The sequence below is a fragment of the Nannospalax galili genome, unplaced genomic scaffold, assembly GCF_000622305.1.
Source record: "Nannospalax galili isolate Female #2095 unplaced genomic scaffold, S.galili_v1.0 scaffold644, whole genome shotgun sequence".
NCBI lineage: Eukaryota > Metazoa > Chordata > Mammalia > Rodentia > Spalacidae > Nannospalax > Nannospalax galili.
This window is the reverse complement of record NW_008351473.1, coordinates 129,701-156,853: the sequence shown is the minus strand read 5'-3', so window position 1 is coordinate 156,853 and position 27,153 is coordinate 129,701. Positions and strand designations below refer to the sequence as shown.

At 46.4% G+C, this 27,153-nt stretch overlaps 1 protein-coding gene across 5 annotated transcripts in view; it reads right to left on the bottom strand.

Moving 5' to 3' along the window:
* Positions 1-27,153, bottom strand: part of Hip1 (huntingtin interacting protein 1) — a 132,974-nt gene that overhangs the window by 20,562 nt on the left and 85,259 nt on the right. For all 5 annotated transcript variants that reach the window (XM_008848363.2, XM_008848365.2, XM_008848367.2 and 2 more), the window contains exons 5-18: positions 25,398-25,478; positions 22,792-22,868; positions 21,921-21,982; positions 18,270-18,410; positions 15,055-15,112; positions 8,997-9,072; positions 8,769-8,909; positions 7,623-7,720; positions 6,372-6,444; positions 5,420-5,603; positions 3,535-3,623; positions 2,097-2,213; positions 437-538; positions 109-252 (exon numbers count right to left, since the gene is read on the bottom strand). In XM_008848363.2, the coding sequence (XP_008846585.1) occupies positions 109-252; positions 437-538; positions 2,097-2,213; positions 3,535-3,623; positions 5,420-5,603; positions 6,372-6,444; positions 7,623-7,720; positions 8,769-8,909; positions 8,997-9,072; positions 15,055-15,112; positions 18,270-18,410; positions 21,921-21,982; positions 22,792-22,868; positions 25,398-25,478 (1,443 nt within the window). The remainder of the gene's footprint in view (positions 1-108; positions 253-436; positions 539-2,096; positions 2,214-3,534; positions 3,624-5,419; positions 5,604-6,371; positions 6,445-7,622; positions 7,721-8,768; positions 8,910-8,996; positions 9,073-15,054; positions 15,113-18,269; positions 18,411-21,920; positions 21,983-22,791; positions 22,869-25,397; positions 25,479-27,153) is intronic.

Sequence of the window (27,153 nt, the reverse complement as noted above, 5' to 3'; positions counted from 1 at the left end):
TTCCCCACCCCCAAGGTGTTTTTGGTCATGGTATTTGTCACAGCAACAGAAAGGAAACTAAGAACACACCCAAGGTTTGTCAATCTCTCACTGGCTCTGATTACTTGCCTGGGCATTGGCCAGTTTGATCTGGGCACTTTCTAGCTGCTCTCGAAGGGTGGATAGCTCTTCCTCTCGCTGAGCTGCAGCACTCTCCAAGCTGCCCCGTTCCTTTTCCAGTTCGGCAATCTGAGTCACCCACTTTGCTTCTGACTGCAGTGTTGACCATGTAGGAATACAGAGACGCTGGGGAAATGAAACTGTCCTCTTCCCAGAGCATCAAACCCACCTCCAGGGGGCAGAAGGTGATGTCTCTTTCACATGTCTCTCATTGGGTCAGAGCTGGGGCTGGCCTGGTCATGAGAGAAATCAGAGAGGGGCGCAGGGAGTGGCTCACCTGGGCAGAGGTTTCCAGGCTGCTGTGGAGGACCTGCAGCTCCTGTCTGCTGGTGGCCAGTTCATGCTTCAAGGTCTCTAAGACTTCCTGTTGTTCTTGTGTCTGAGAGAAAGGCAAAACAGGAGGGCTTGGAGCTGGGGAGTTATTAGAAGGACTATGCACATGCATATGCTCCCCAAGATATTAATAGAGACTGTGCACTTCTATTGGGTCTGTTACAAGTATGTGCGTAATAGGGGCAGGGAGGAGGAGGTGATATCCATGTGTACCAAAGACATATTTTCCCTCAGTAATAATTCCTTCCTTCCTTCCTTCCTTCCTTCCTTCCTTCCTTCCTTCCTTCCTTCCTTCCTTCCTTCCTTCCATCTCCCTCCCTCCCTCCCTCCAAAACACTTTTTCTCTCAGTAATAATTTTCGTCCTTCCCTCCCTCCCTCCCTCCCTTCTTTCTTTTCTTTGTTCTTTTCATTTTGGTCTTTTTGAGACAGGGTCTCCCTATATCCCCCAGCCGTCCTGGAACTCGCTATGTAGGCCAGGCTGGCCTGAACTTACAGAGGTCTGCCTGCTTCTGCTGGGATTAAAGGCGTGTGCCACCACATCTGGATATCAGTAATAATTTTCAAAGACTAGGTTGCTATTCATTAGTAGGAATTCAAAACTAATAACTAACTATATAAAGATATATTTTATTTTGGGGGCTGAAGAGATAGCTCAGCAAACTCTGGCTACTCTTGCAGAGGACCTGGACTCGATTCCCAGCACCCACATGGCAGCTAATATCCATCTGTAACTCCAGTTCCAGGGGATCTGACGCCCTCTTCTGGCCTCTGTAGGTATTGCATGCATGAATGCACTTACATACATGTAGGTAAAATACTAATACACATAAAATACAAATAAAAATTAAAAAAAATTTTTAAAGGCTATTTCATTTTTATTTATGTGTAAGTGTGTGTATCTTTGTCACTATATGCCATGTGTGGGAGTGCTCAAGAAGGTCAGAAGAGGCCCTTGGATTCCCTGGAGCTGGAGTTACAGGTGGTTGTGAACTACTTGATATGGGTGCTGGGAACTGACAGGTCCTCTGGAAGAACAGCATGCACTCTTACTTCTGGCCATCTCTCCAACTCCCATATATTTATTTTTTGAGATAGGGTCTCATGTAGCCCAGGCTGGCCTTGAACTCATTATGTAGCCAAGGATGACCCTAAACTTCTGCTCCTCCTACCTCCACCTCCCTAGTACTAGGATTATAGACATGTACTACCATGCCTGGCTTATGTGGTACTAGAACTGGAACCCAGGGCTTTCTAGATAGTAGGTGAGCACTCTACCAACAGAATGACATGCCCAGCCCCCAGCATCCTCCTCTTCTGTATAGCTTCCAAAGTTACTCCAGGAATCACCTATGGAGCATATGATAAAGTCCTTTGATTTGCAAGATGGCTTAGTAGCTGGAGGTGCTTACTGCCAAGCTTGATGATCTGAGTTCAATCCCTGGGACCCACATGATAGAAGGAGAGAATTGTCTCCTGAAAACCGTTTTCTGATCTCCACAGTCAAGTACCTTGCCACCAGATAATGAATAAAACATAATTTTAAAAAGCCCATGTCCACTAGAGAGCTCCCCTTCCCCATCTTCCGAGCGAATCTCCTTCTTACCTTCCGCTGGGCTTGGTCACTTACACGAGCAAAAGAATCTTCCAGATCTTTTTTTTCTCTTTCCAAATCTACCTGTGCTTGCCTGGCCATGGACACCTGCTTGGTCACCTCTGCATTCTGTAAGGGAAAGACTGTCTTTTTAAAAAAGATTTATTTTTATTATTCTTAAAAAATCTTTTTTGGATTTTTTTTTTAATGTGTGTGTTTTGTATGCATGTATGTATGTGCACCAATGTGTGCAATGTCCATGGAGGCCAGAAGAGGGCATCAGATCACCTGGAACTAGAGTTATAGATGTAAGCGCTGGGAATTGAACCTGGGTCCTTTGCAAGAGCAGCCAGTGTTCTTAACTGCTGAGCTGTCTCTACGGCCCCTATTTTTATTATTCCTAATTATGTATATGTATATGTGTGTGCATATGTGCACATGAGTCCAGGTGCCAGAGGAGGCCAGAGGCATTTGATCCCTTGGAGCTGGAGTTACAGGTGGTTGTGAGCCACCTGATGGGGGTGCTGGGAACTTAATTTGAGTCCTTTACAAGTGTAGTATGCCCTCTTAACTACTGAGTCAGCCCTGCAGCCCATGAAGAGGGTCTTGACTTGGTGCTCTTGGCTCAAATCATGAACCTCATCAGACTGTGAGTGCCAGAAAGGCAGACACAGGAGTCTTTTCCTACCTAGAAGAAAGCCAGAATCAAGCCATGACCTTCAGATGTTAGACTTTCAGGTATTACCAAAAATAACACAGATTGGGAGTGGGAGGATGGGACTTGTTTGGTGCTGTATTTTTTAAAATACTTTATTTATTTAAAATAAGTATTTTATTATTATTTTAATCTTATGTGTTATGAGTGTTCTCTGCCTGCATGTATGTAAGTGTACCCGTGTTGTGCAATGGCCACAGAAGCCAGATAAGAGCATCAGATCCCCTGGAACTGGAATTATGGACAGTTGTTACCCACGATGTGGGTGCTGGGAATCAAACCCCGGTCCTCTGTAAGAGCAGCCAGTGCTCTTAACCACTGAGCCATCTCTCCAGCCTACATTTATTTAATTTTTTTGAGACCAGTCTCACCATGTAGACCAGGTTGGCCTTGAACTCGCTAATATCTACCTTCTTCCCAAGTGTTGGCATGCACCACCATGCCTGGTTATCTATTTATTTTTTGAGACAAGTTCTTGCTATGTAGCCCAGGCTAGCCTCAAACTCTTCTCCTGCCTCTACCTCCTGAATGCTGGGATTACAGGTGTGTGCCATCACGCCCAACTCAGATGAGGGGTAATTCTAAGTGGGGCTGGCATCCAAGAGAGAACTCAAGAAGACTTGAAAAGTTGGGGTTACCCAGAAATCGATGTGCAGGACTTGGAGAACCTGAGGTCTGCACTGTTTCTCATGTAATGTGGGGTATGTGGGGTGTTCAGAGGGTCAAGGGTCTTACCTTCCGCAGCAGGTCAGCGTGGTTCTGAACCAGCTCACTGTATTTCTCTTTTAGCTTGCTATACCGCTGTTCGTTGGCCTGGGCCTTCCCTGTATTATGAAGGACTGAGGTGAGAAGTGACTTCCCTGACTGGAACGCCTTTACCTTCCTTCCAGTATGCTAGGGACCTGAAAGATGCTTTTTTTTTATCTAAATATTTTTCTTTTTCCTTTTGGTCTTTTTGAGACAGGGTCCCCCTGTAGCCCCAGCTGGCCTGGAACTCACTATGTAGACCAGGCTGGTCTCGAACTCACAGAGATCCACTTGCCTCTGCCTCCCAAGTGCTGGAATTAAAGATGTGCACCACCACACCTGGCGAGATGTGGTCTTTTGCCAGAGCAGTACATGCCCCTAACTGCTGAGTCATTTTTCCATTCCCTGTGTTCTTCTCAAAAAATTTTTTATTTGTTTTTATTTTATATGTATGAGTGTTTTGCCTGCATGTATATAAGTACACCACATGCATACAGTGCCTGCAGAAACCAGAAGAGAGTGTTGGGTCCTCCGAAATTGGAGTTAGGGATGGTTGTTACCTGCCATGTGGGTATTGGGACCCTAACTCAGGTCCTCTGCAAAAGCAGCCAGTGCTCTTAACTGCTGAGCCATCACTCCAACTCCTTATTTTTCTTTTTAAAGACATGGTCTCATGTGCCCCAGATTGGCCTCAAACTAGCTATCTCCAAAGATGACCTCGAACTTCTGATCTTCCTGCTTCCACCTCCTGAGTTCTGGGATGACGGGTATGTACCACCATACCTTCCTTGAGCAGCTGTTTAAGTTTTTGAGACAAGATCTCTCTCTATATAGTCCAGTCTGCCTCTAACTTGGGATCCTCCTGTTTCTGCTTCCCGAACGCTGGGATGACAGGTGTGCACCACCACATCCAGCTATAAGTTATTTTCTAATTAATTAATTTTGGTTTTTTGGTCTCACTATGCAGATTAAACCTATGATCCTACCTTTACCTCCCTAGTGCTAGAATTATAGGTATATTCTACTACATCTGGTATTAGCATTGTCTTTTTAAACAAAAGTTCACTGGATTCAAATTTCTGTACTGACTGATGCCTCCCTAGCACTTGTTCTTTATTTTAAAATGTATTTATTTGGGGCTAGAAAGATGCTCAGCAGTTAAGAGCACTGGCTTGCAGAGGACCTGATTTGCTTCCCAGCACCCTTGTGATGGCTCACAACTGTCCTTAACACCAGTTCCAGGGCATCTGATGTCTTCTTCTGGTCTCTGTGGGCATTGCACACACATGGTGTGCTTACATACATGCAAGCAAAACACTCATGAACATAAAATAAAAGTAAATAAAAAAAAACTTTAAAGTATTTATTTTTATTTATGTGTATGTGTATGTCTGTGTGAGTTTTACCACATGGGTGCAAAATGCTGGCAGAGGGCAAATGCCCTTGGGCTGAAGTTACAGGCGGTCGTGAACAACATGGGTGCTAGGAACCAAATTCTGGTCCACTGCAAGAGCAGTAAGTGCTCTTAACCAGTGAGTCACCACTCTTGCCCTGTCCCTAACATTTATTAACAGAATATTCATGTTATTGGGGTTTTTAGCTTTTAGCTGTTTTCTCCCCCCTTAGGTATCTGTCCTGCTTCCTCTCCTAGGGAAGTTCCCTCACCCAGTATGGTAGCTCCATCATCACTCACTGTGTCCCTGGTGTCCTGGACCAAACTCTGCCACTAAACCTGTCCCTGTACCCAAGGACAAGAGCTGGCATCTCCTGCTGCACTTCTGGGAGTACAAGAAGTGACATGCCTTTATTCCTGAGGCTGCATAGACCCTGTGCTCCACCCGGTACCTTCAGACCCAGGCCCAGGTCCCCTCACTTTCTATCTCGGTCAGGCTCCTCTGTGCTTTCTCTGTGTCTTCTCGCTGCCTCTTCAACTCATCCAGCTCCGTGCGTAGGAACTCGCAATCATCTGTGGCCTGTCGCCCCAGGTGCTGCTGCTCTGCCAGCTCTGCCTCCAGCTCACTCACACGGCCCTTCAGCTGCAGCACAGCCCGCTGGCTCTGTGAGGGGGACCTGGGGTGAGAAGCCTGCCACCATGCGGCTGCCCCATGGAGGCACCAGGTAGGACAGGAAGGATGTACCAAGTTGTTTCTCAACTCATAGATCCAACCAACAATAGAAAAAAAATTCTCTGTACTGAAATGTACAGATTTTCTTTTTCTTCTTGTTTTAGTACCCTGGGTAGGGAACCCTGGGCCTTGCTCATGCTAGGCCAGTGGTTGTACAGCTAAGCCATACCCCTAACCCCATACTGGGAGATTCCAGGCAAGTGCTCTACCATTGAGCCATACCCCCAGCCCATCACTGGGGGATTCTAGGCAGGTGCTCTACCCTGAACCACACCCTCAGGCCCCTCACTGGGGGATTCTAGGCAGGTGCTCTACCACTGAGCCACACCCCAGCCCCTCACTGGGGGATTCTAGGCAGGGGTTCTACCACTTGAATCATGCCCCAGCTTCTAAACCAAATTTTCTCAAGGACTGTGTGAAAAGAACTGGTCTTTCTCATTATTGTATATGGGCCAAATGGTAACCATACTCTCTGAGTCTCACAGGGACACTGGTTTTGGGGTTAACTGCTGTACTAAAGCCATGTGCTATGGAAATATATTCTAATGGAGACTTTAAAGTGACCAAGTTCACTGATTTAGGCATGTCTATTAATTAACCTGCCTAAGGATGTGGTATCCGATCAGGACAGGGAGACATGACTATTAATACCTGCCACAAGTTGGCGGCACCCAAGCACAGATGGATTCTAGAACGTACCTCAATCTTCATGTTGTCCAGCTGTCCTGTTAGTCCACTGATCTCTCTGTACAGGCGCTCAATCAAGTGGTCCCTGGGGAGAGAACAGGTTTGCTGCTACCATATCTTGTTCCTCTCCCCCATGTAAGCTGAGAGATTAGGAAGGGAGGAAAAAGCTGGTGTTAACTTGGGCAATTCTTTTTCTTTTTAAAAATTACTTTTCTTTTATGTGTATGTTTTATCTGCATATATGTAAGTGCACTTGTGTCATGCAACTCCCAAAGAGGCCAGAAGAGGGCAGAAGATCCCCTGGAACTGGAGTTACAGACCGTTGTTAGCTGCTATGTGGGTGCTGGGACCTGAACCTGGGTCCTCTGCAAAAGCAGCCAGTGCTCTTAACCTCTGAGCCATATCTCCAGCCCCTTGGGCAATTCTTTTTTATTTTTTTTCTAATTGTTTTGTTAATAGATATTCATTGGGGGATGATTCTTCCTCCATTTTCTCTTCCTCCCTCCCCTCCCTTCCTTCCTCCCTCCCCCTACAGACCCTTCCTTCCTTCCTTCCTTCCTTCCTTCCTTCCTCCCTCCCTCCCTCCCTCCCTACCTCCCTTCCTTCCTCTGTCCTTTTGCAGAGTCTCATATAGACAAGGCTGGCCTTGAACTCAACATGTAGCAGAGGATGAACTTGAACTTGAGTCTTCCTGCCTGTGCCTCTAGACTGCTGGGGTTACCTGCCTAAGCTAACATTTGCTTTATGTGGTGCAGGCAATGGAACCTTGGGTGTCCTTCATGCTAGGCAAGCACTCCACCAACTGGGCCACATCTCTAGCCCCAGGGTTAACTTTTCACACCTCCAGGTTCCATATTCATGGATTCAAGTACTGGAGATAGAAAACATTTTGGGTGATAAAATGCATGTGTACTGACCACGCAAAGACATTTGTTCTTGTCATTACCGCCTAAACAGTACGGAAAACCAGAGGCTGGTGAGATGCCTCAGCAGGCAAAGGGGCTTGCTGCTAAGCCTGATGACCAGATTTAGTCCCAGAACCCATATGGTGTAAAAAGAGAACTGATTCCTGCAAGTTGACCTCTGACTTCCTCCCACATGTCATTGTGTGTGTGTGTGTGTTTGTGTGTGTGTGTGTGTGTGTGTGTGTGTGTGTGTACACAACCAAAAGAAAACAAAACAACTTCTCTGGGGTAAATGCAGAAGGCAGGCTGAGGCTTCATTCAGCGTCTGGACTATGTGCTTCAACCCAGCTGAACTCACTTTTCATTCTTGTTCACACCGTTTTGGTTGTTGAAATTGAAGGGATCGCTGCTCAAGGAGCTGCCGAAGATGTCATCAAACTTGTTGTCAAATAAATTCTGCAGTGATCAGTGGGGTGGGGGGTAGGATGGTGGGTGGGGGGAAAACACATCAGAGACTTAGAAAACTCCCTGTAGGGGTCAAATGAATGGCGTGCAAGAATCCTCCCTCCTTACTCTCTCTCCTTTTTTTCTTTTGAGACAGGGTCTCACTATGCAGGTCTGCCTGGCCTGGAACTGGCTATGTAGACCAGGCTGGCCTCAAACTCACAGAGATCTACTCGCCTCTGCCTCCCCAGTGCTGTAATTAAAGGCATGCACCACCATACCTGGCTAAAGTGTAGCCCAGGTTAGACTCATGATCCTGCTTCTGCCTCTTCAGCATTTCCTACCAGAGTCTTTTTGACACAGGGTCTCCCTGATCTAGCTGGCCTGGAACTGGCTATGTAAGACCAGGCTGGCCTCAATCTCACAGAGATCTGTCTACCTCTGCCTTCTGAATGCTGGGGTAAGGATGTGAGCCACCATATCAAGCTCTTTCTCTTCTTTCCTTTTCTTTTTTTTCAGACAGGGTTTCACTATGTAACCCTGTCTGGCCTGGAACTTACCACATAGACCAGGCTGGCCTCAAATTCACAGAGATTCACCTGTCTCTGCCTCCTGAGTGCTGAGATTAAAGGTGGGTGCCACCATGCCTAGCAGTTGTTTGTGTTTTGGAGGCAGGTCTCACCATGTGGCTGAAACTGAGCTTGGAACAACTGAGCCTCCTGCCTCCTACCTCCTAAATGCTGGGTTGACAGGTCTGTGCTACCATGCTCTGTTTCAAGAATCTTTCTTGAGTTGATTGAGATCCATCTGTGCTCCCTCCAGGATCTACAGAGCAGGGTGCTGCATGCACATATGATTCCAGTCATCTCAGATGCAGAGGCAGAGGCTGGAGGATTGCACCAGCCCAGTTTTGAATCCAGCATGGGGAACACTGAGACCCCATCTCAAAACATTCAAGCCTGGTCTGAGAGGATGCACCAGAGCTGGGGACTTCTCCCATGCCTTTGTCTGTACTTGGGGACAATCAAAGGGCCACATTCCTCTCCTAAGGGGTCTGTACCTGCTGGGTGGCATCCATATTCATGAGGTCATCTTTTTCCAGGACTGGTTCGCTGTCTGGGGACGACGTCTCAGTGGGGATCACCACCACGGGGCTAATGTGCTCTGACAGGGCTGAGGCTCGTAGGAAGTTGGGTGGGTTCTGTAGAAACAGGACACACTCTCAACAGCTGCTCACCTGCCAGGCCTTAAAGCCCCACAGAGCCCAGGGCATGGTGGTCACACTTACCTCAGGCAGTTGGGGAATCTGAATGAGCCGCTTAAAGTACTGCAGATTACTGGAGCGGTGGAACAGATCTTTCAACCTGGGGGTCAGAAGGGTCTCAGGTCCAGCATGTTGTTACCAGACCCAGGAAGGGATAGGCTCCCCAGCACCCCTACCCCCTGAAGGTACAAGCTGCTAGGAGGCTGGCCTCCATGATCTATCAATTATGATGTTTAAAAGGCTGGCGAGATGACTCAGTGGGTAAAAGCATTCAAGACCTGAGTTCGATTCCTAGGATACCCATAAAGGTAGAAGGAGAGTACAGACTCCACAAAGTCATCCTCTGACCTCCACATGTATGCAGCTGTGGTACTCACTACCCCCCTATGTTAATAATAAAGACTGAAAATAAAATTTTAAAATGTTACAGATTGGGATCATGTACAGTCTATTATCAGTCATCGGTAAAAAGAAGAGACTATTTCACACTGCAGATCGAGGCTGGACAATTCCTGGGACGACTAATCTCTACCATTAACTTGAAGAGATTTAGAAATATCATGGAGATACACCTCTGGGTGTCCATGAGGATTTTTCCATACGGGTTTAACTGAGGTGTGAAGTACCCACTCTGAATGTGGGGAGTATCATCCCCATGGGCTGCATCAGAGGGAGAAAATGAGGTTTTTGAGAGGGCTCAGTGGGTAAAGACGCTTGTTACCAAACCTGACAACCTGAGTTCGAGTCCCACAATGGACACAGTGGAAGGAGAAGAGAACTGATTCCCTCAATTGTCCTCTGACTTCCACATACACATTGTGTTATTGCCCCGCACCCTCAAAATAAATAAATATGAATTTTTTTAAAAAGGAGAAAGTGAGCTGAGCACCAGCATTCATCTCTCTCTGCTTCCTGACTGTGGATGCCATGTGAGCAGCTGCCTCATGCTCCTGCCGCCATGCCTTCCCACCATGATGGTCTGTGCCCTTAAACTGTGAGCCACAGTAAACCCTTCCTCCCTTATGTTACTTCTGTCAGGTCTTTTGTCACAGTAATGAGAGAAGAAACTAACAAAATTCCAAAACAAATTTCTCCATCACTGTGGAATGCCTACTGCTGTCAGCAGATTTCCTAGGAATAGGTAGCTTGGAGGAACAGGAAAAGGAAGTAATTTTCTCCAAAAACATGTCAAGGAGCCACAGAAGGGAAAAGAACTTAATGACTAAGAACCCCTTTCAGTGAATTCCCCTTTCTTTAAAAAAATTTTTTTGTTTCTATTTATTTTTATTTTATGTGTATAAATGTTTTGTCTGTATGTATGTAGTGTACCATGTCATGCAATTCCCATGGAGGCCAGAAGAGGGCATCAGATCCCCCTGGAACTAGAGTTATGGACAGTTGTTCACCACCATGTGGATGCTGGGAACCAAAACCAGGTCCTCTGCAAGAGCATCCAGAGCTCTTAACTGCTGAGCCAGCTCCTCCCCTTGTTTTGATTTTGTTGTTTTTGTTTTTGAAACAAGGTATCATTGTGTGGCCCTGGTTGGCCTCATAGAGATTTGCATGTCTCTCCCTCTGCCTCTGTCACAGCAACTGGAAAAGTAATCTATTATTTTCTGCTAATTTTTCTATTTTATTCCCTTCTGTTTTTCTCTATTCTAGCCCATTCCACTCCATTTTTCTATTCTTCTCTGAGATGCTGGGGATGGAACCCCAGGCTTCATGCATGTTAGGCAAGTGCTCTCCAGCTGAGCCAATGTCCAACCCCAGAAACCAACATCTTCCTCCTCATGGTCAAGTCAGTAATCTAAGTCAAAACACTGAAGGCCAAGAAACTTAACATGAAGGGGTTGGAGAGATGGTTCAGCAGTTAAGAGCACTGGCTGCTCTTGCAGAGGACCTGGGTTCAGTTCCCAGACCCACACGGCAGCTAACAACCATCTGTAACTCCAGTTCCAGGGAATCCAATGCCCTCTTCTGGTATTCATGGGCACTGCGTGGCACAGTTGCACTTACATACATGCATGCAACACATATACACAAACTGGGCATGGTAGCGCATGCCTTTAATCTCAGCACTCAGATGGATTTTTGTGAGATCAAGGCCAACCTGGTCTAATATACCAAGTTCCAGGCCAGCTGGGGCTACAGAGAGACCCTGTCTCAAAAACCAACCAACCAACCAACCAACCAAACAAACAAACAAACAAACAAAACCCTCATACACATAAAATAAAAATAAATAAATAAAAAAAAAGAATCCTGGAACTGGAGAGACAGCTCAGCTGTTAAGGGCACTGGCTGTTCTTGCAGAAGACCCTGGTTCAAATCCCAGCACCCACATGGCAGCTAACAATCTTCCATAACTCCAGTTCCAGGGGATCCAATGCCCTCTTCTGTCCTCCACGGGCACTGCATGATATGGGTGCACTAACACACATTCAGGCATAACACTCATACATGTAAAATAAAAATAAATAAATAAATGAAGGAAAGAAGGAAGAAAGGGAGAGAGAGGGAGGGAGGGAGAGGGAGGGAGGGAGGGAGAGAGAGAGAGAGAGAGAGAGAGAGAGAGAGAGAGAGAATCCTGACATGAAAAAGCAGCAGGAATTTCAGCAGCCTTTTCAGCACAGGACTTCTACTAGCTCAGTCCCAGAAACTAACCCCTCACCCTGGTTCTCCTTAGCCTCCCAGATCCCAGGACTCAGGTTTCCCTGTCACAGTGCCCTGCTTTCCCAGAGTTCCAGGACATTGAGGCCCCCAAGAACAATCACATCTGTGTGGAAGAGAAAGCAAGGTGGCTACTCACGGGAGTTATTTTTATAAACTATTAAAAAAAAAAGTAAGGAAATAAAACCAGCTGACCACACACCCTATCTTTCTGGGCTAGAGCCAACAGTAATGACTTCAGTGTTTTGCAAGCCACTAGAATGTAATATTCCAGGAAACTCACCCCAGGGCCTGTCTCTGAGGATCTCTAAGTCTTAGAGTACTCACAGGCTTTGCCAGCAGAAAGAGGGAAATCAGGGTGAGTTCAACCCTGTCTGTACTTTGACTGCTCTTGGGGGAACCAAGACAAGCACCAGTGAGGGACTGAGAAGCCATGGTCAAATGAAGAAATGAATGGAGAACAAATTAAGTCAAAATGCCTGCCTCAGTAATGAACAGTTCTCAAAAGAAGAAATACAAATGGCCATCTGTGATGGTTGGTTCCACCAACCTGACACAACCGAAAATAACCTGGGATAGAATGTCCCAATGAGGGATTATCTAGACCAGGTTGGTCTGGGGGCATGTATGTGGGGGAGTGTCCTCATTTGCCTTCATTGATGTGGGAAGATCCAGCCAACTGTGGGCTGCACCATTCCCTATGCAGGGGGATCCTGGACTGTGTGAGACTGGAGAGCTAGCTGAGCTACAAGCATGTGTGCTTTCATGCTTTCTGCAACTGGAGGTGATGTGACTAGCTGCCTTGAGCTCCTGTCCTGACGTCCCCAAAATAATAGACTGTAACAAGTGAAATAAACCTGTTCCCCCTAAGCTGCTTTATGTCAGGGTATTTTATCACAGCAACAGAAAGGAAACTAAACTACCAACACATACATACATATATACACACAGACATATGTGTGTGTGTTTGTATATGCTCAATATCCTTAGCTACCAGGGAAATACCAATTAAAACCACATTGAAAGCTGCGTTGTAGCATATGCCTTTAATCCCAGGACTCGGGAGGCAGAGGCAGGCAGATCTCTGTGAGATTGAGACCAGCCTGGTCTCCATATTGAGTTCCAGGCCAGCTGGAGCTACAGGAAGACCCTATCTCAAAACAAACAAACAAACAAACAAACAAACAAAAAATCCCCCAAAACAAAAACCCTACTCTGAGAGGAGCTGCAGAGATGGTTTAGTGGTTAAGAGCACTTGCTGCTCTTCCAGAGGACCTGAGTTAAGTTCCCAACACTCACATGAGATGGTTTGCAACCACCTGCAACTTCAGTTCTAGGGGATCTGAATCTGATACCCTCTCTGGCCTCCTTAGGCAACCACATACACTCAAACAGACAAACACATATACACATAAATAAATAAAACATCAATAACAAAAACATTACACTGAGAGTTCTCACTCAAGTGTGAATGCCTATCATCAAGACAACAAACACAGAGGTTGGAGAGATGGTTCAACTGTTAAGAGCATTGGCTGCTCTTGCGGAGGACCAGGTTTAATTCTCAGCACCCACATGACAATTAACAACCATCCGTAACTCTAGTTCCAGGAGATCAAACATCCTCTTCTGGCCTCCACAGGCATTCCATGACACAGATTCACTTACACACATGCAGGCAATATATTCATATACATAAAATAAAAATAATAAATAAATATAAAAAATTAGAAAAAAAGAAAACAAACATGGGGGTAAGGATGTGGGGACAGAGACATTCTAGTACTCTGTTGGCAGGAATGTAAACAGGCGCAACCACGCTAGAGTCAGTATGTAGTTTCCTCAAAATCCTAAAACCAGAACAACCATCTTGTCTGGCCGTAATACTCCTGTTTACATATCTGAAGGGATCTACTTCAGCACAGCAGAGATATCTGCACATTAATGTTCCCTGCGCTGCTCTTCAAAATAGCCAAATTTAGGAGTCATCAACAGATGAATGGATAAAGAGAATGTGGTCTCTACACATGGAGTTTTATTCAGCCATAAAGAGGAATGAATTATAGGGTCAGCGAGATGGCTCAGTGCGTAATGGTGCTTGCTGCCAAGTCTGACAACCTGAATTCGAGTCCCAACACTCACATGGTAGAAGGAAAAGAACTGACTCCTGCAGGCTATCTTGACCTTCACATGTATGTTGTGAGTGACACACATATACATATACACACACTAAATGTAGTAATTTTTTTTTAAATGATGCCATTTGAAGGAAAATGGATGGAACTGGACATTATCATGTTAAGTAAACTAAGCCAGATTTAGAAAGACATATATTTGCATGTTTTCTCTAATACATAGACTCTAGATTTAAATATACGTATGCATAGGACATGTAGTAGAGGGGGTAGGAAGGAAACCAAGGGGAGTGGGAAGGAAAGGGACAAGAGAAGGTAATGGAGGTAGTGTATGATGGTCAATTCATATTTTCAACTTGATTGGATTTAAAATCACCTAGGAGACACACTTTCGTACATAGCGCTCTGTGAGGGTGTTTCTAGAGGGTTTAACTGAGGGAAGAGAGGGAAGACCCACCCTGAATATGGGTGGTACTATTCCAGCGGATGGGGTCTGAGACTGAATACAAAGCCAAAAAGGACAAAAGTAACTGAGCATCACCAGAGAAAACATTGCCTGTCTGTAGTCTCAGGGAGCGGTGGGGCCTTCTGGGCCCCTTCCCCCTAGCAATCCTGAACTACCTATAAATTCTCAGGAAGGGGTAAACCTTTATAAGCCCTTCCCCATACCATAGTAAAGTGTTGAGGACTTTGTGTGTGCATGGAGGGGGTACACCTGCAAGGCCAGAGGTCAACATCAGGTGTCTTCCTCTGTTACTTTACATTTCAAGACAGGGTGTCTCATTGAACCTAGCGCTTACCTAGTCTGGCTGCTACTGAGCCTCAAGGATCCTTGATCCTCCTGTCTCTGCCTCCCAAGCACTAGTGTTATATATATGCTCTGTTGTGCCTTGCTTCACATGTATAATTTATTTTTTATTTTTAATTTACGTGTGTGAATGTTTTGCCTGCATGTATGTAAGTGCGCCATGTGCATGCAATTCCTGCCGAGGCAAGAAGAGGATGTTGGATCCCTTGGAACTGGAGTTACAGATAGTTGTTAGCTGCCATTGGGTGCCAGGAACTGAATCCAGGTCCTTTGCAACAACAGCCAGTGCTCTTAACCACTGAGCCATCCCCTGCCCCAAGGTGCCTGGCTTTTTATGTGAGTGCTGGGGAGCTGAACTCAGGTCCTCATGCTTGCATGGCACAGCAGGCACTTTACCCACTGAGTCATCTCCTCAGTCCCCTAGAAGACTTTTTGATTGGACTTTATCCCCTATCCATGAGCTACTTACTTGGTGAACTGCTCCATGAAGCGGTCTCGGTGGCCCTGCAGGGTGTCAGCTGGTAGACCTGGAGGAGATTGGAAGGAATATGTGGATACAGGAGGACCAGAGGGCAGCCAAGCCACAGCAAGGATCTGATGGAGGGAGGGGCCAGCCATCCCCAGGAACCCCTGGCAGCTCCCGGTTGAGATGCTCCAACGTCTGGTAACCAAGGGAACATGTCAGGGACAGAAGGACTGTAGCCCTCCGAATCCTTCCACTTCACTATTTGAGCCCAGTGAGATGGAAGTTTCGCCCCCTAAGAAGCCATGGCTTTGTCAAGCAGCAGGGTAGCTGAGGGAAGGCTCAGGGGAGGGGGCTCTCCCTCAACTGTGGGATGCACCTTTAGATGCAGGACTCGGTCCCTAGCTAACTCTGTGATACTTTAGGGCCAGTCCTTTTTCTCTATCCCAGACTATGAGTGGCTGTGTATTTTGGCTACAAATCAAAACTCAGTTCTTATTTTACTTAGAGACAAGGTCCTGCTATCTAGACCAGGTTAGCCTTGAACTCATGATTCTCCTGCCTCAGCCTCCTGAGTGCTAGAATTACAGGCACAAGTCATCACACCTCACTTGATTTTATTTTTTCAGTTTTATTTGGAAGCCAGGCATGGTGGTGCACACCTTTAATCCCAGGACTTGGGAGGCAGAGGCAGGCTTATCTCTGTGAGTTGAGGCCAGCCTGGTCTATATAGCGAGTTCCAGGACAGCCGGGGTTACAGGGAGACCCTGTCTCAAAAACATCAGAAAAAAATTATTTACTTGTTTGTTTGTTTATTTATTTATTTTGAGTCAAGGTCTCACTGTGTAGTCCTGGCCGGCCTGGAACTCTCTATGTAGATCAGGTTGGCCTTGAACTCACAGAGATCCACCTGCCACTGCCTCCCAGTGCTGGGACTAAAGGCATGAGCCATCACACCTGGCCTAAAATTTTAAAATATTATATCCATTTTATTTTGTCACTATGTGTGAGTATACATGTAGAGGTCAGAGGACAACTTGTGGGAGTCAGTTCTCTTCTCCACCATGTGGGTCCTAGTGACTGAATTCAGGTTGTCAGGTTTGGCAGCTGGTGCCTTTACCTTCTTGCCTTAGCTTCCCCTATATGTGGAAAAACAAATACCTGGATTATTCTATCTTTATTTGAGACACTGAGACTTGGGTCCTGAAACTCACTATGTAGCCCAGGCTGTCCTTAAACTTAGGGCGATATCCCTGCCTCTGCCTCTCAGTGCTGGGATTATGGGTGTGTGCCACCAGGCCTAGTTTTTTTTTTGAAACAGGGTCACCCTGTAGCTCCAGCTGGCTGGCCTGTAACTCACTATGTAGACCAAGCTGGCCTTGAACTCACAGAGATCTGCCTGCCTCTATCTCCCAAGTGCTCGGACTATAGGCATGTGCCCCACAACAGGCGAGGCCTAGTTTTTAATCATTTTTGAATGATTGACATAAACAGAAAGTTCATATATAAATTATGATTAGTGAAAATGATAAAAGTGAGCGAGTGGATGGAGAGTTCGAAGGTCAGCCTGGGTTGTATACAGAGTCCTTATTTCAAAACAAACCAAAAAATTTAGAAGATAAAAGTGGCACTTAATTTCTTTGATCCCCCCCCAAGAAACCCTTAATCTCAGTTCTATTATGAGGAAAACATCAGAAAAAGCTGAATTAAGGAAGATTCCATAAAAAAACTTGACTAATACTCAAAGCTGTCAAGGTCATCAAAAACAAAGGAAGTCCGATTAGCTGTCACAGCTACCAGGAACCTAAGAAGAAATGACTATTATGGGGTCTAGATGGATGCCAGAAAGGGAAACTGGGTAAGAATGGTGGAAATCTGAGAAGTTTGGACTTTAGCTTAAAGTAAACTATAAGGTGCTGGGGTCAGTGGTGGGTGCCTGCTGGAATCCTCTAGTGAGGTGCTGGGGTGTGGCTTGGTGGTAGAGCGCCTGCCTAGAATCCCTCAGTGAGGAGCTGGGGGCGTGGGTCAGTAGTAAACTGCTTGCCTAGTGTGCATAAGGCACTGGTGTCCAGCCCCAATAGATCACACACAAAAGTATCAACACTAGCTCATCCACTGACAAACTTATCATGCCAATATATTAACAGAGGGTTGGGGGTGGTGGTATATGCTTGTAATCCCACAATCTGGGAGGCAGAAACAGGAAAATCAAGAGCTTAAGGTTATCCTGAGTTGCACTGTGAATTCAAGGGCAGCCTGGGCTAATGAAACTCTCTCTTAAATAAACCTAAAAAAGAAATACACAAATAAAATAAGTTCATTTAAACTTGCTTATTTTAATTTTTAAAATATTTCATTCTTTATTATTTTTATTTTTTTTTATGTGTATGAGTATATTGCCTGAATGTATGCAATGTGTACCCATGTTGTGCAATGCCTGCAGAAGTCAGAAGAAGGAGTCAGATCCCCTGGAACTGGAGTTATGGACAGTTGTTAGCTGCCATGTGGGTGCTGGGAACCAAACCCAGGTCCTCTGCAAGAGCAGCCAGTGCTCTTAACTGCTGAGCCATATCCCCAGCCCTATAGCTATTTTGTTTTTTATATATTTTATTTATTATTAAATTTTTTTGTGTGTGAGTGTATTGCCTGTATGTGTGTAAGTACACCCATGTCATGCAATGTCCACAATCAGAAGAGGGCATTGGATCCCCTGGAACTGGAGTTACAGAGTTGTTAACCACCATGTAGGTGCTGGAAATTGAACCTGGGTCCTCTGGAAGAGCATCTGGTGCTCTTAACTGCTAAGCCATCTCTCCAGCCCTGTTATTTTGTATTTTATAGTTCTCCATAAATTCTACCTGGTTTGATAAATGGTTTGGAAGTCACCGCATTAGCACATGTGAGTCTGAGTCAGGTCTGGTGCCCTTTGTGTGCATCTAGGAACACATGATGCTCTTGGTGAATGGTGACATGGTAGAGTTGGAGGTGGATAGGAACCATTCTAGGACACAGGACTGGAAGGTCAGGAGCTAGATGGGCAATGTAAAGCTTAGGTTGCTTCCTGTTTTTCTCAGCTGACCAAATGCCCCAGAGCTTTTGGAATAGAGGGAAAGGTCAAGGGTACTGAGTGGGACTGCCTGCATACCTCTGGGCACTAACTGAGGCTGGGACCCTTCTCTAGGCTTGGAGCTCACATCAGGTGGTGCAGCTGGCATACTCACAGGAGTGGAGCTTGAAGAGTAGCTTGACAGTGTAGTCATAGAGGTGGCTGCAGTCCAGAATGACCTGGATCAGCGGTGCGAGGCGGCACTGTCCGGCTGTTGTCACTGACACTGAGCGGGACATGTCCAAGGAGTTGAACACTGTGCAGGAAAATAGGGAGAAAGGCCAGAATGAGGTAAGAGCCTCTGCAGGGGAGCAGGAGCAGGGGCCTAATAAATACCCAAGACTCATTCTGTGCATGTATTTGCTCTGTTTTTGTGGCACTAAGAATGGAACCCAGGGCCTGTGTATGTAAAGCAGGTGCTTTACCACTGAGCCTCATACCCAACTCCTCACTGGGGGATTCTAGGCAGGTGCTCTACCACTGAGCCTCATCCCCAACTCTTCACTGAGGGATTCTAGGCAGGTGCTCTACCACTGAACCACACCCCGAGCCCTCACTGGGGGATTCTAGGTAAGGGCTCTACCTTTGAGCCACACCTCTAGCCCCTTACTGGTAGAGTCTAGGCAGTGTTCTACCCCTAGCAGTAATTTTTTGTTTGTTTGTTTTAGCAGTAATTTTTGTAATTTTATGTTCAGATAAAACCTCATTTTGTAGCTCAGGCAAGCCTTAACATTTCCATCCTCTGGCTTCAGCCTCCTGAGTGCTGGGCTGACATGCATGCAGGTCAGTTGCTTTTTCTCATGTAATTATTTAACTCTCATGATACTCCTGTGAGTCAGGAAAGGGTATTTCCACTAGGTGAGGAAATGTACCTTAAGTCCCTTGAATGTGGCCACAAAGCCAATAAGTAGTTGTGTTGAACCCATGTGGCCATTAATAGCTAGACCAGGTGCCTCTACTCCTAATGGCCAAAGGCTTGGTATATCATGACCAGATGACAGAGGCTCTACTTTGTGCAAGGCCCCAATTTTTTTTTGTTTTTTTTTTGTTTTTTTGAGAGAGGGTCTCATATAGCCCAAGGTGGTCTTGAACTTGCTGTGAAGCAAGGATGACCTTGCATTTCTGATCCACTTCTTGAATGCTGGGATTACAGGTATGGGCCACCCAATTTATATGGTGCTGGCGATTTGAACTCAGGGCTTTGTGCATGCTAGGCAAACACTCTACCAACTGAGCTACATAACCAGCAGTTTCTTCAGTTCTATACTCCAGGCATCCACCTACATTATATCATCTTTTACACCCAGCTGCTGAATGCTGGCCTACAGGCCCTCAGCTCACTGGCCAGGACTGACATCCTTCTTGTACCTGCTCCCACTGTCCCTGGAGACTCTATGTGCAGTGTGCACCACACTAGTTCTCTGATGTTTCTTCATGCACAGACCCACCAAATACCAAGTCCCCATGTGGTTCACCTCCCCTGTCTGCACACATCTCTATAAGTGGATTTGTCTGGCGGGTGAGACGGAGGGGGGATGGGAGCCACCCAAACTGTTCTAATTAAAAGGCAGCTTTTTCGTCTTGACACAAATTAAAAGTAGCTGTCATTGCAAGGCAGCCATCTGTGACTATTGGCTTCTTTGGTCTCCACTCTGGCAAGGACTGATAGCCAGCTCCATTGCCTGGGTTTCTCCAGAAGATGTCCAGGAATGTGTCTTGGCCCACAGCAGTAGCTATAGCAGTGTGACTGAACAAGTTTCTCAAACTGCCTGAACTTAGGGATGCTCTGCTGTGAAGCATGACGATTTTGACAGCTCATGTCTCTCAAGGATCTGGTAAGACCCATGAGGTCAGGATGACAAGCGCTGTGCTTCTCTGCTTTGTGTGTATGTGTGTGTGTGTGTGTGTGTGTATACATGTGCATGTGGGCATGTGCATGTGGAGGCCAGAGGTCAACCTCAGGTGTCTTCCTCAGTTGCTTTCTACTTTGTTTTTAAGACAGGGTATGGGGTTGGAGAGATGGCTCAGGGGTTAAGAGCACTGGCTGGCCTTGCAGAGGAATGGGGTTCAAATCCCAGCACCCACATGGCGACTAAAACCATCGGTAACTACAGTTCCAGGGAATCTGATGCCCTCTTCTGTCCTTAGCAGGCACTGCACAACATGGGTGCACTTATATACATGCACTCATACACATAACATAAAATAAAAATAAATAAATAAATATATATATTTTTTAAAAAAGGACAGTAGCGGGCATGGTAGCACATGATCTCTGTGAATTCAAGAGCAGCCTGGTCTATATAGCGAGTTCCAGGTCAGCTGGGGCTACAGAGAGACCCTGTCTCAAAAAGACAGAAAGGAAAAAAAAAAGACTGTATTAGAGCTGGAGAGATGGCTCAGCAGTTAAGAGCACTGGCTATTCTCACAGGGGAACTGGGTTTGATTCCCAGCACCCACATGGTGGCTAATAAGTGTCATAACTCCAGTTCCAGGGGACCCAATGCCCTCTTCTGATCTCTGCAGGCATTGTATGCACATGGTACACTTACATACATGCAGGCAAAATATTCATACACATAAAAAAGAGTGCAAAGTGTAGAGGACTGGAATTCAGTTCCCCCCACTCACACTGGAGAGCTCATAACTGCCTGTAACCCTAGCTCCATGGGCACTAATGCCCTCTTCTGGCCACTGCAGAGAATTGCACTCACCTGCACATTACTGTTACATAGATACACATAATAAGAAAGAAAGAAAGAAAGAAAAAGAGGGAGGGAGAGAGGGAGGGAGTGAGGAAGGAAGGAAGGAAGGGAGGGAGGGAGGGAGGGAGGAAAGAAGGAAGGGAGGAAGGAAAGGAGAGGTCTCTCATTGGCCTGGAGCTTACCAAATAGGCTAGGCTGGCTGGCCAACACACTCTGGGAATCTCTACCTCTTGTTGCATTCTGACATGCAAGTCTGGGGTGGGACTTAAAAATCCTGTCTTTTGTTTTCTTTTGTTTTCTGAGACAGAGAGAGTCTCATGCTGTCATGGATAGCCTTCATGTTACTATGGAGCAGAGGATGACTCTGAATTTCTAATCCTTCTGCCTCCAACTCCCAAGTTCTGGGATTACAAATGTCAGCCACCATACCCCATTTTATGTAGTGCTGGGGATGGAACTCAAGGCTTCTCTGTATGCTAGGCAAGTATTCAACCAATTGAGCCACATCCCTAGCCCAAGACAGGCTCTCTTTCTGAGCAGAAAGCTTGCCTGAGTGGAAGTGAAGGTCCAATCACAGACAAGACTGGCTGGGGCTGGGGCCACTACCCAATGGCTATCAGAGAAGGCTGAACCCTCTCTGTGTTCTTGGGAGCCTGGACTTCAGGAAGGAGGCTCTAAAATAGGGGTAGTGACATCTCCCTGTCTGAAATGAAATAACTGGCTTCAGAAAGATGCAGGAGCTTCAGATCCTTCTGCGAGAAGAACACACAGGCTGCTATGAACAGCTCTGCTTTGATATTCTTGTGTTAAGCAGAGATGGAGAGATAGGGCTGTGCTAACTGGGCATGGTGATGCATACCTATAATCCCAACACTTAGGTGGCTGAGGCAGGAGGTCTGCTGTGAATCTGAGGCCAGCCTGGAGTACAGAGTGAAATCTTGTCTCTAAAATACAAAAAGAGAAAAGCAGGGCTATACTGGCCACATCACACAGAATCAGTCTAGGAATCAGGTGAACAATTCCCCTGACAGCCTGGGGCAGTTAATAGGGAAGAGCCTTACCAGTTTGGAAGAGGTTCAGTTCACACTCCAGGTAGTCAAACATCTCTACTGTGAGCTGAAAACTATATAGAAGAGGAAACAGCTTAAAATCCACAGGCCTGATGCCCCTGTCCCCCAAGTCCTGCAGATGGAACCCAGAGCCTTATACATGCTGGCTAAATACTCTACTGCTAAGCCATACCCCTAGCCCCTCACTGGGGGATTCTAGGCAGGTGCTCTACCACTGAGCCACACCCCCAGCCCCTCACTGGGGATTCTAGACAGGTGCTCTACCACTGAGCCACACCCCCAGCCCCCTTACTGGAAGATTCTAGGCAGGAGCCCTACCACAGAGCTATACCCCAAGCCCCTCACTGGGGGATTCTAGGCAGGAAGCCCTACCACAGAGCTACACACCCAGTCCCTCACTGGAAGATTCTAGGCAGGAGCTCTACCATTGAGACACACCCCCAGCCAACAAAGCTAGGTTTTTACCTGCCCTTCCCCCTGCCCTGTCCTCTTACTTCCCCACTCCTAGGGCCCCTATGTGAGCACAGATGCATACTTGCCAGTACATGAACACACCCTGGCTTTGTCCCAAGTATGTATTATGAAAGCCATTTAAAGACCAAGCTGGTCGAAGGGTCCACAGTGATGGGGACAGAGAAGACAGGGACTGAGGCAAAGAAGCCATCAGGGTATGGTCAGGCAAGAGTTCCAATGGATGTGCGCTAGCAGTAAGTGGCCCCAAAGCCAAGTTACCCAGGGGCTTAATTCCCCACCCCAGCCTCTGTCCCTTATCATAAGGCCTTTTATGACCCTAGCCAGGAGCAACAAAAATCACAAACGCTTCCTTCCCTACTGGATTTGGAGCTGGAGGATGGCCACTTACAAATTGTTAACATCACTTTCTCCAGCCTCATCCAGCTGTCGATCACTCATCTGAAGATTGCCTGGGAACCTGGGATTCTGAAAGGGAATTTGGAGGAAGAAAGTTAGAATGAGGCAGAAGAAGGAGGAGGATACAGCTTGGTGGGTGGAGTGCTTGTCTGTGGATGCAGCTCAGTGAATGGAATGCTTGTTTGGGGGAAATAACTCAATGGCAGAGTGTTTTCCTAGCATGTACAAGAAGCAAGTTTCAATCTCTAGTACCACCAAAATAAAATTATCTCTCTCCATCCATCCATCCATCCATCCATCCATCCATCATCTATCATCTATCTATCTCCCAAAGAAAGCAGTGCTGACAAGCTGTCTCCTCTGAGCATGTGCGGCAGGCCCTAGTTCAATGACACTCTTCTCAGGGAGGTGGGTCAGTTCATAAGGCTCACAGGAAAGAAAGCCTGTGACTCATCCTCAGGGCTGAAGGTTGCTCTCCCACATCCTCAGGCAGCAGACACTTAGTTATCAGTGGTCCCTTCCTGACTTCCACCCAGACTTCCTGCTGTCCTTTGCCATTCACCAGAGTTCCTACTTCATGCTCTCAGAAGTCCAGGAAACACAGATGCATGTTCTTGACTTTTTTTGTTTGCTTTTTGTTTTGAGACAGAGCATCACGTAGTCCAGGCTAGCCTTAAACTCACTATATAGCTGAGGATGACCCTGAATTTCTGATTCTCCTGCCTCCATCTCTCAAGTGTGGTATGCACCACTGTGCCTGGTTTGTGTGGTGCTACGGATGGAACCCAGTGCTTCCTGTGTGCTAGGCAAGCACCAGTGGAGACACGTTCCCAGCCTCCTCTGCTGGGTTCAAGTGATCCTCCTGCCTAGCCGCTAGAGTAGCTAAAGCACTGTAAGACAGAAGAGATCACAGAAAGATGGGTAGATTGGTGGCTACTGAATGAAGGGACTTTTAACTTCCACAGTCAACGCTTTGACCTGGAAGAAGGTTGTCAACTTGATGGGGGGCAAGGAGAGTTCCTCTTTCTGATTGGCCCGTGGGAATGCCTGTGAGGAATTTTCTCGATTGTTGAGTGGTACAGTAGGGCCCAGCTCATTGTGGACAGTGCCACCCCTGGGCAGGTGGTCTTAGGTTGTATAAGAAAGCAGGTTGAGGGCTGGAGAGATGGCTCAGCAGTTAAGAGCTGGTCTTGCAGAAGACTCAGGTTCAGTTCCCAGCACCCACATGACAGCTAACAACCATCTGTAACTCCAGTTTCAGGGGATCCAATGCCTTCTTCTGGCCTTCATGGGCCAGGTAAAACACTCATATACAAAGAATAAAAATAGATATGAATAAACAAATAAATCTATCTTTTAAAATGTAGGCTGAGCACATGCCAGAGGGAGCTGGCAAGATGGATCAGCTGGTAAAGGCGCTTTACCACCAAGACTGAAGACCTGAATTCAGTCTCTAGTACACACATAAGTGGAAGGAGAAATAGACTCCTGCAAGTTGTTCTCTGACCTCCGCATATGTGCCCTAACATTCCTTCCCCCTGACATAAGATGGCTCAGGAGGTACAGGTGCTATTGACCAAGTCAGATGGCCTGAGTTGGACTCCCAGGGCCAACACAGTAGGAGAGAACTGACTCCTGCAGGTTGTGCTCTGACAAAACCCTCCAACACACACACACATACAACCCCTATTCCTACCCACACAACCCCCACCCCAACAAGAAATGCAATACTGGTGCTGGCAGGATGACTCAAGCAGTTAAGGGCACTTATTGCTCTTCCAAAGGACCTAGGTTCAGTTTGTAGCATCCACATGGCAGATAACAACCATCTAATAACTCCAGTTCCAGGGTATCTGATGCCCTCCTCTGGCCTCCTCAGAGATTGCATGCACAGGTGCACTTATATACATTCAGGCAAAACACTCAAACATAAAAAAAGAAATAAACCGGGCGTGGTGGCACATGCATTTAATCCCAGCACTCAGGAGGCAGAGGCAGGTGGATCTCTGTGAGTTCAAGGCCAGCCTGGTCTACATAGCAAGTTCCAGGACAGCTGGGGCTACGGGGAGACCCTGTCTCAAAAAATAAAATGCAATAAAAGCAACAATAAATAAATCAATGCTTTGGCACCATTTCCACAAGGCACCACCACCTAATGGATGGTGTTCTACTATTTGGGAAATGAGAAACAGAAGAGCCTAGGGGGAGTAGGTCAGAAGCCTGAGTACAGGCCAGGCATGGTGGTGCACATCTGTAATCCCAGCACTTATGAGGCAGAGGCAGGCGAATTTCTGTGAGTTCAAGGCCAGACTGGTCTACAGAGTGAATTCCAGATTAGTCTGTTTTTCATAGTTTGACCCTGTCTCAAAAACGAAACAAACAACAAAGCCTGGTCACACCCTGAGCTTCTGACCACTGTTGCTCTATCAACTGATTGTCCCTCACAGAGTGGGGCCGTGGTGCCTCCACTCCCTGAAAGCCCAGGCTGTTGCCTAAAGACATGGTGGTAAAACTAGGGCTGGAGGGAGAGCTGGAGAAGGGAGGAGTTGGATGAAGGAGCAGGAGCCTGGATGGTGGCTGACTGGTACTGACACTCACTTTGGTGTGGTAGTCCATCTTCGTTCTCAGCAGTTTGAGGTAGATGCTGCACAGCTGTCCATACCCCTCACTCAGGTGGCCCTTTAGAGAAGAGTAAAGGAAGAAACATCAGCATTCAAGCAGGGCCTGCAAGATGGCTCAGCAGATAAAGGCACTTGCTGTCAAGCCTGATGATGTGAGTTCGATTCTCAGGATCCACATAGTGGAAGGCAAGAACCGATTCCCATAAGTACCTTCTGACTTCCATTCATGTTTGGTGGCATGCGTGCGCCACCATGAATAAATATAATAAAAAAATAATTTATAAAGAGACCTTGCCTACCCCAGCACTCTTGTATAGAGGGAATTCTTCCAAGACTTTTGAGACTATCTAATTTGGGGGGCTGGAGAGATGGCTCAGCAGTTTAGAGCACTGGCTGTTCTTTCAGAGGCTCCAGGTTTGGTTCCCAGAACCCACATTGTGGCTTACAACAGTCCATAACTAAAGTTCCAGGGGATCTGATGCCCTCTCGGACGCCACACATGACCTCCATGGGCACTGCACATGTGGTGTACTTACATATATGCAGGTAAAATACTTATACACATTTTAAAAAAAAGAACATCTAATTTCTTCAAACCAGTCCTGTGATTGGAACAAAGTAAAATTTACTCCTGGGAATGTGACTCTTCAAGGGAGCTTTCCAGAATTCACAGACCTCCGGCTGAGAGCTTTCATTGAGAGTGGTCTCCCTGGAGGAACCTGCCTTTGTTACAGACTTCAGAGAATTGTGTTGAGAAATACTGAGTAGCTGATGGGAAGGAAAAAAAAAAAAAAAAAAAAAAGCACAGCACAAAAGAAAAATGGGAAGAATAACCAAAATTCATCAGAAATGCCAGATGGCTGAAACAGATCTCTCAGGACAAATGATGGAATTATAAAATGTGATTTATGACGTGATTATAATGAATTGCTAAAATATTTGTAAGACATAAGATATTGTAAAGGGGGCTGGGGAGATGGCTCAGCAGTTAAAAGCATTTGCTGCTCTTGCAGAAGATCTGAGTTTGGTTCCCAGGACCTACATAGCAGCTCACTACCACCTGTAACTCCAGGGAATGAGACACCCTCTTCTGGCTTCCATGGACACTGCACCCCTCCACACACAAATAAAATATTTTATATACAGATTACAATTACTGGGGGTTTTTTTGGGGGGGGTGTTGTTGGTTGTTTTTTTGTGGTTTTTTTGAGACAGGGTCTCCCTGTAGCCTGAGCTGTTCTGGAACTTACTATGTAGACCAGGCTGGCCTTGAACTCACAGAGATCTGCCTGCCTCTGCCTCCCGAGTGCTGGGATTAAAGGCGTGCGCCACCAGGCCCCGGCTTAATATCTTTAGGGGGCTGGACGGCTCAGAGGTTAAGAGCACTTGCTGCTCTTATAGAGGACCTAGGTTCCATTCCCAGCACCTACATGGCAGCTGACTACTGCCTGTAACTCTAGTTCCAGGAGATCCAATGTTCTCTTTTGGCCTCCATGGGCACTGCATGCACATGGTGCACTTACATACATGCAGGCAAAATGCTCACTACATAAAATAAAAACAAATTTTAAAAATTAAATCTTAAAAAAAAAGATATTGTACAGCTGGGTGACACACATTTTTATTCCCACCACATAAGTACAGGTAGGTGGATCTCTGTGAGATTGAGGCCAGCCTGGTCTACATAGCAAGTTCCAAATCACCTGGGGCTATAGGGAGACTGTCTCAAAACA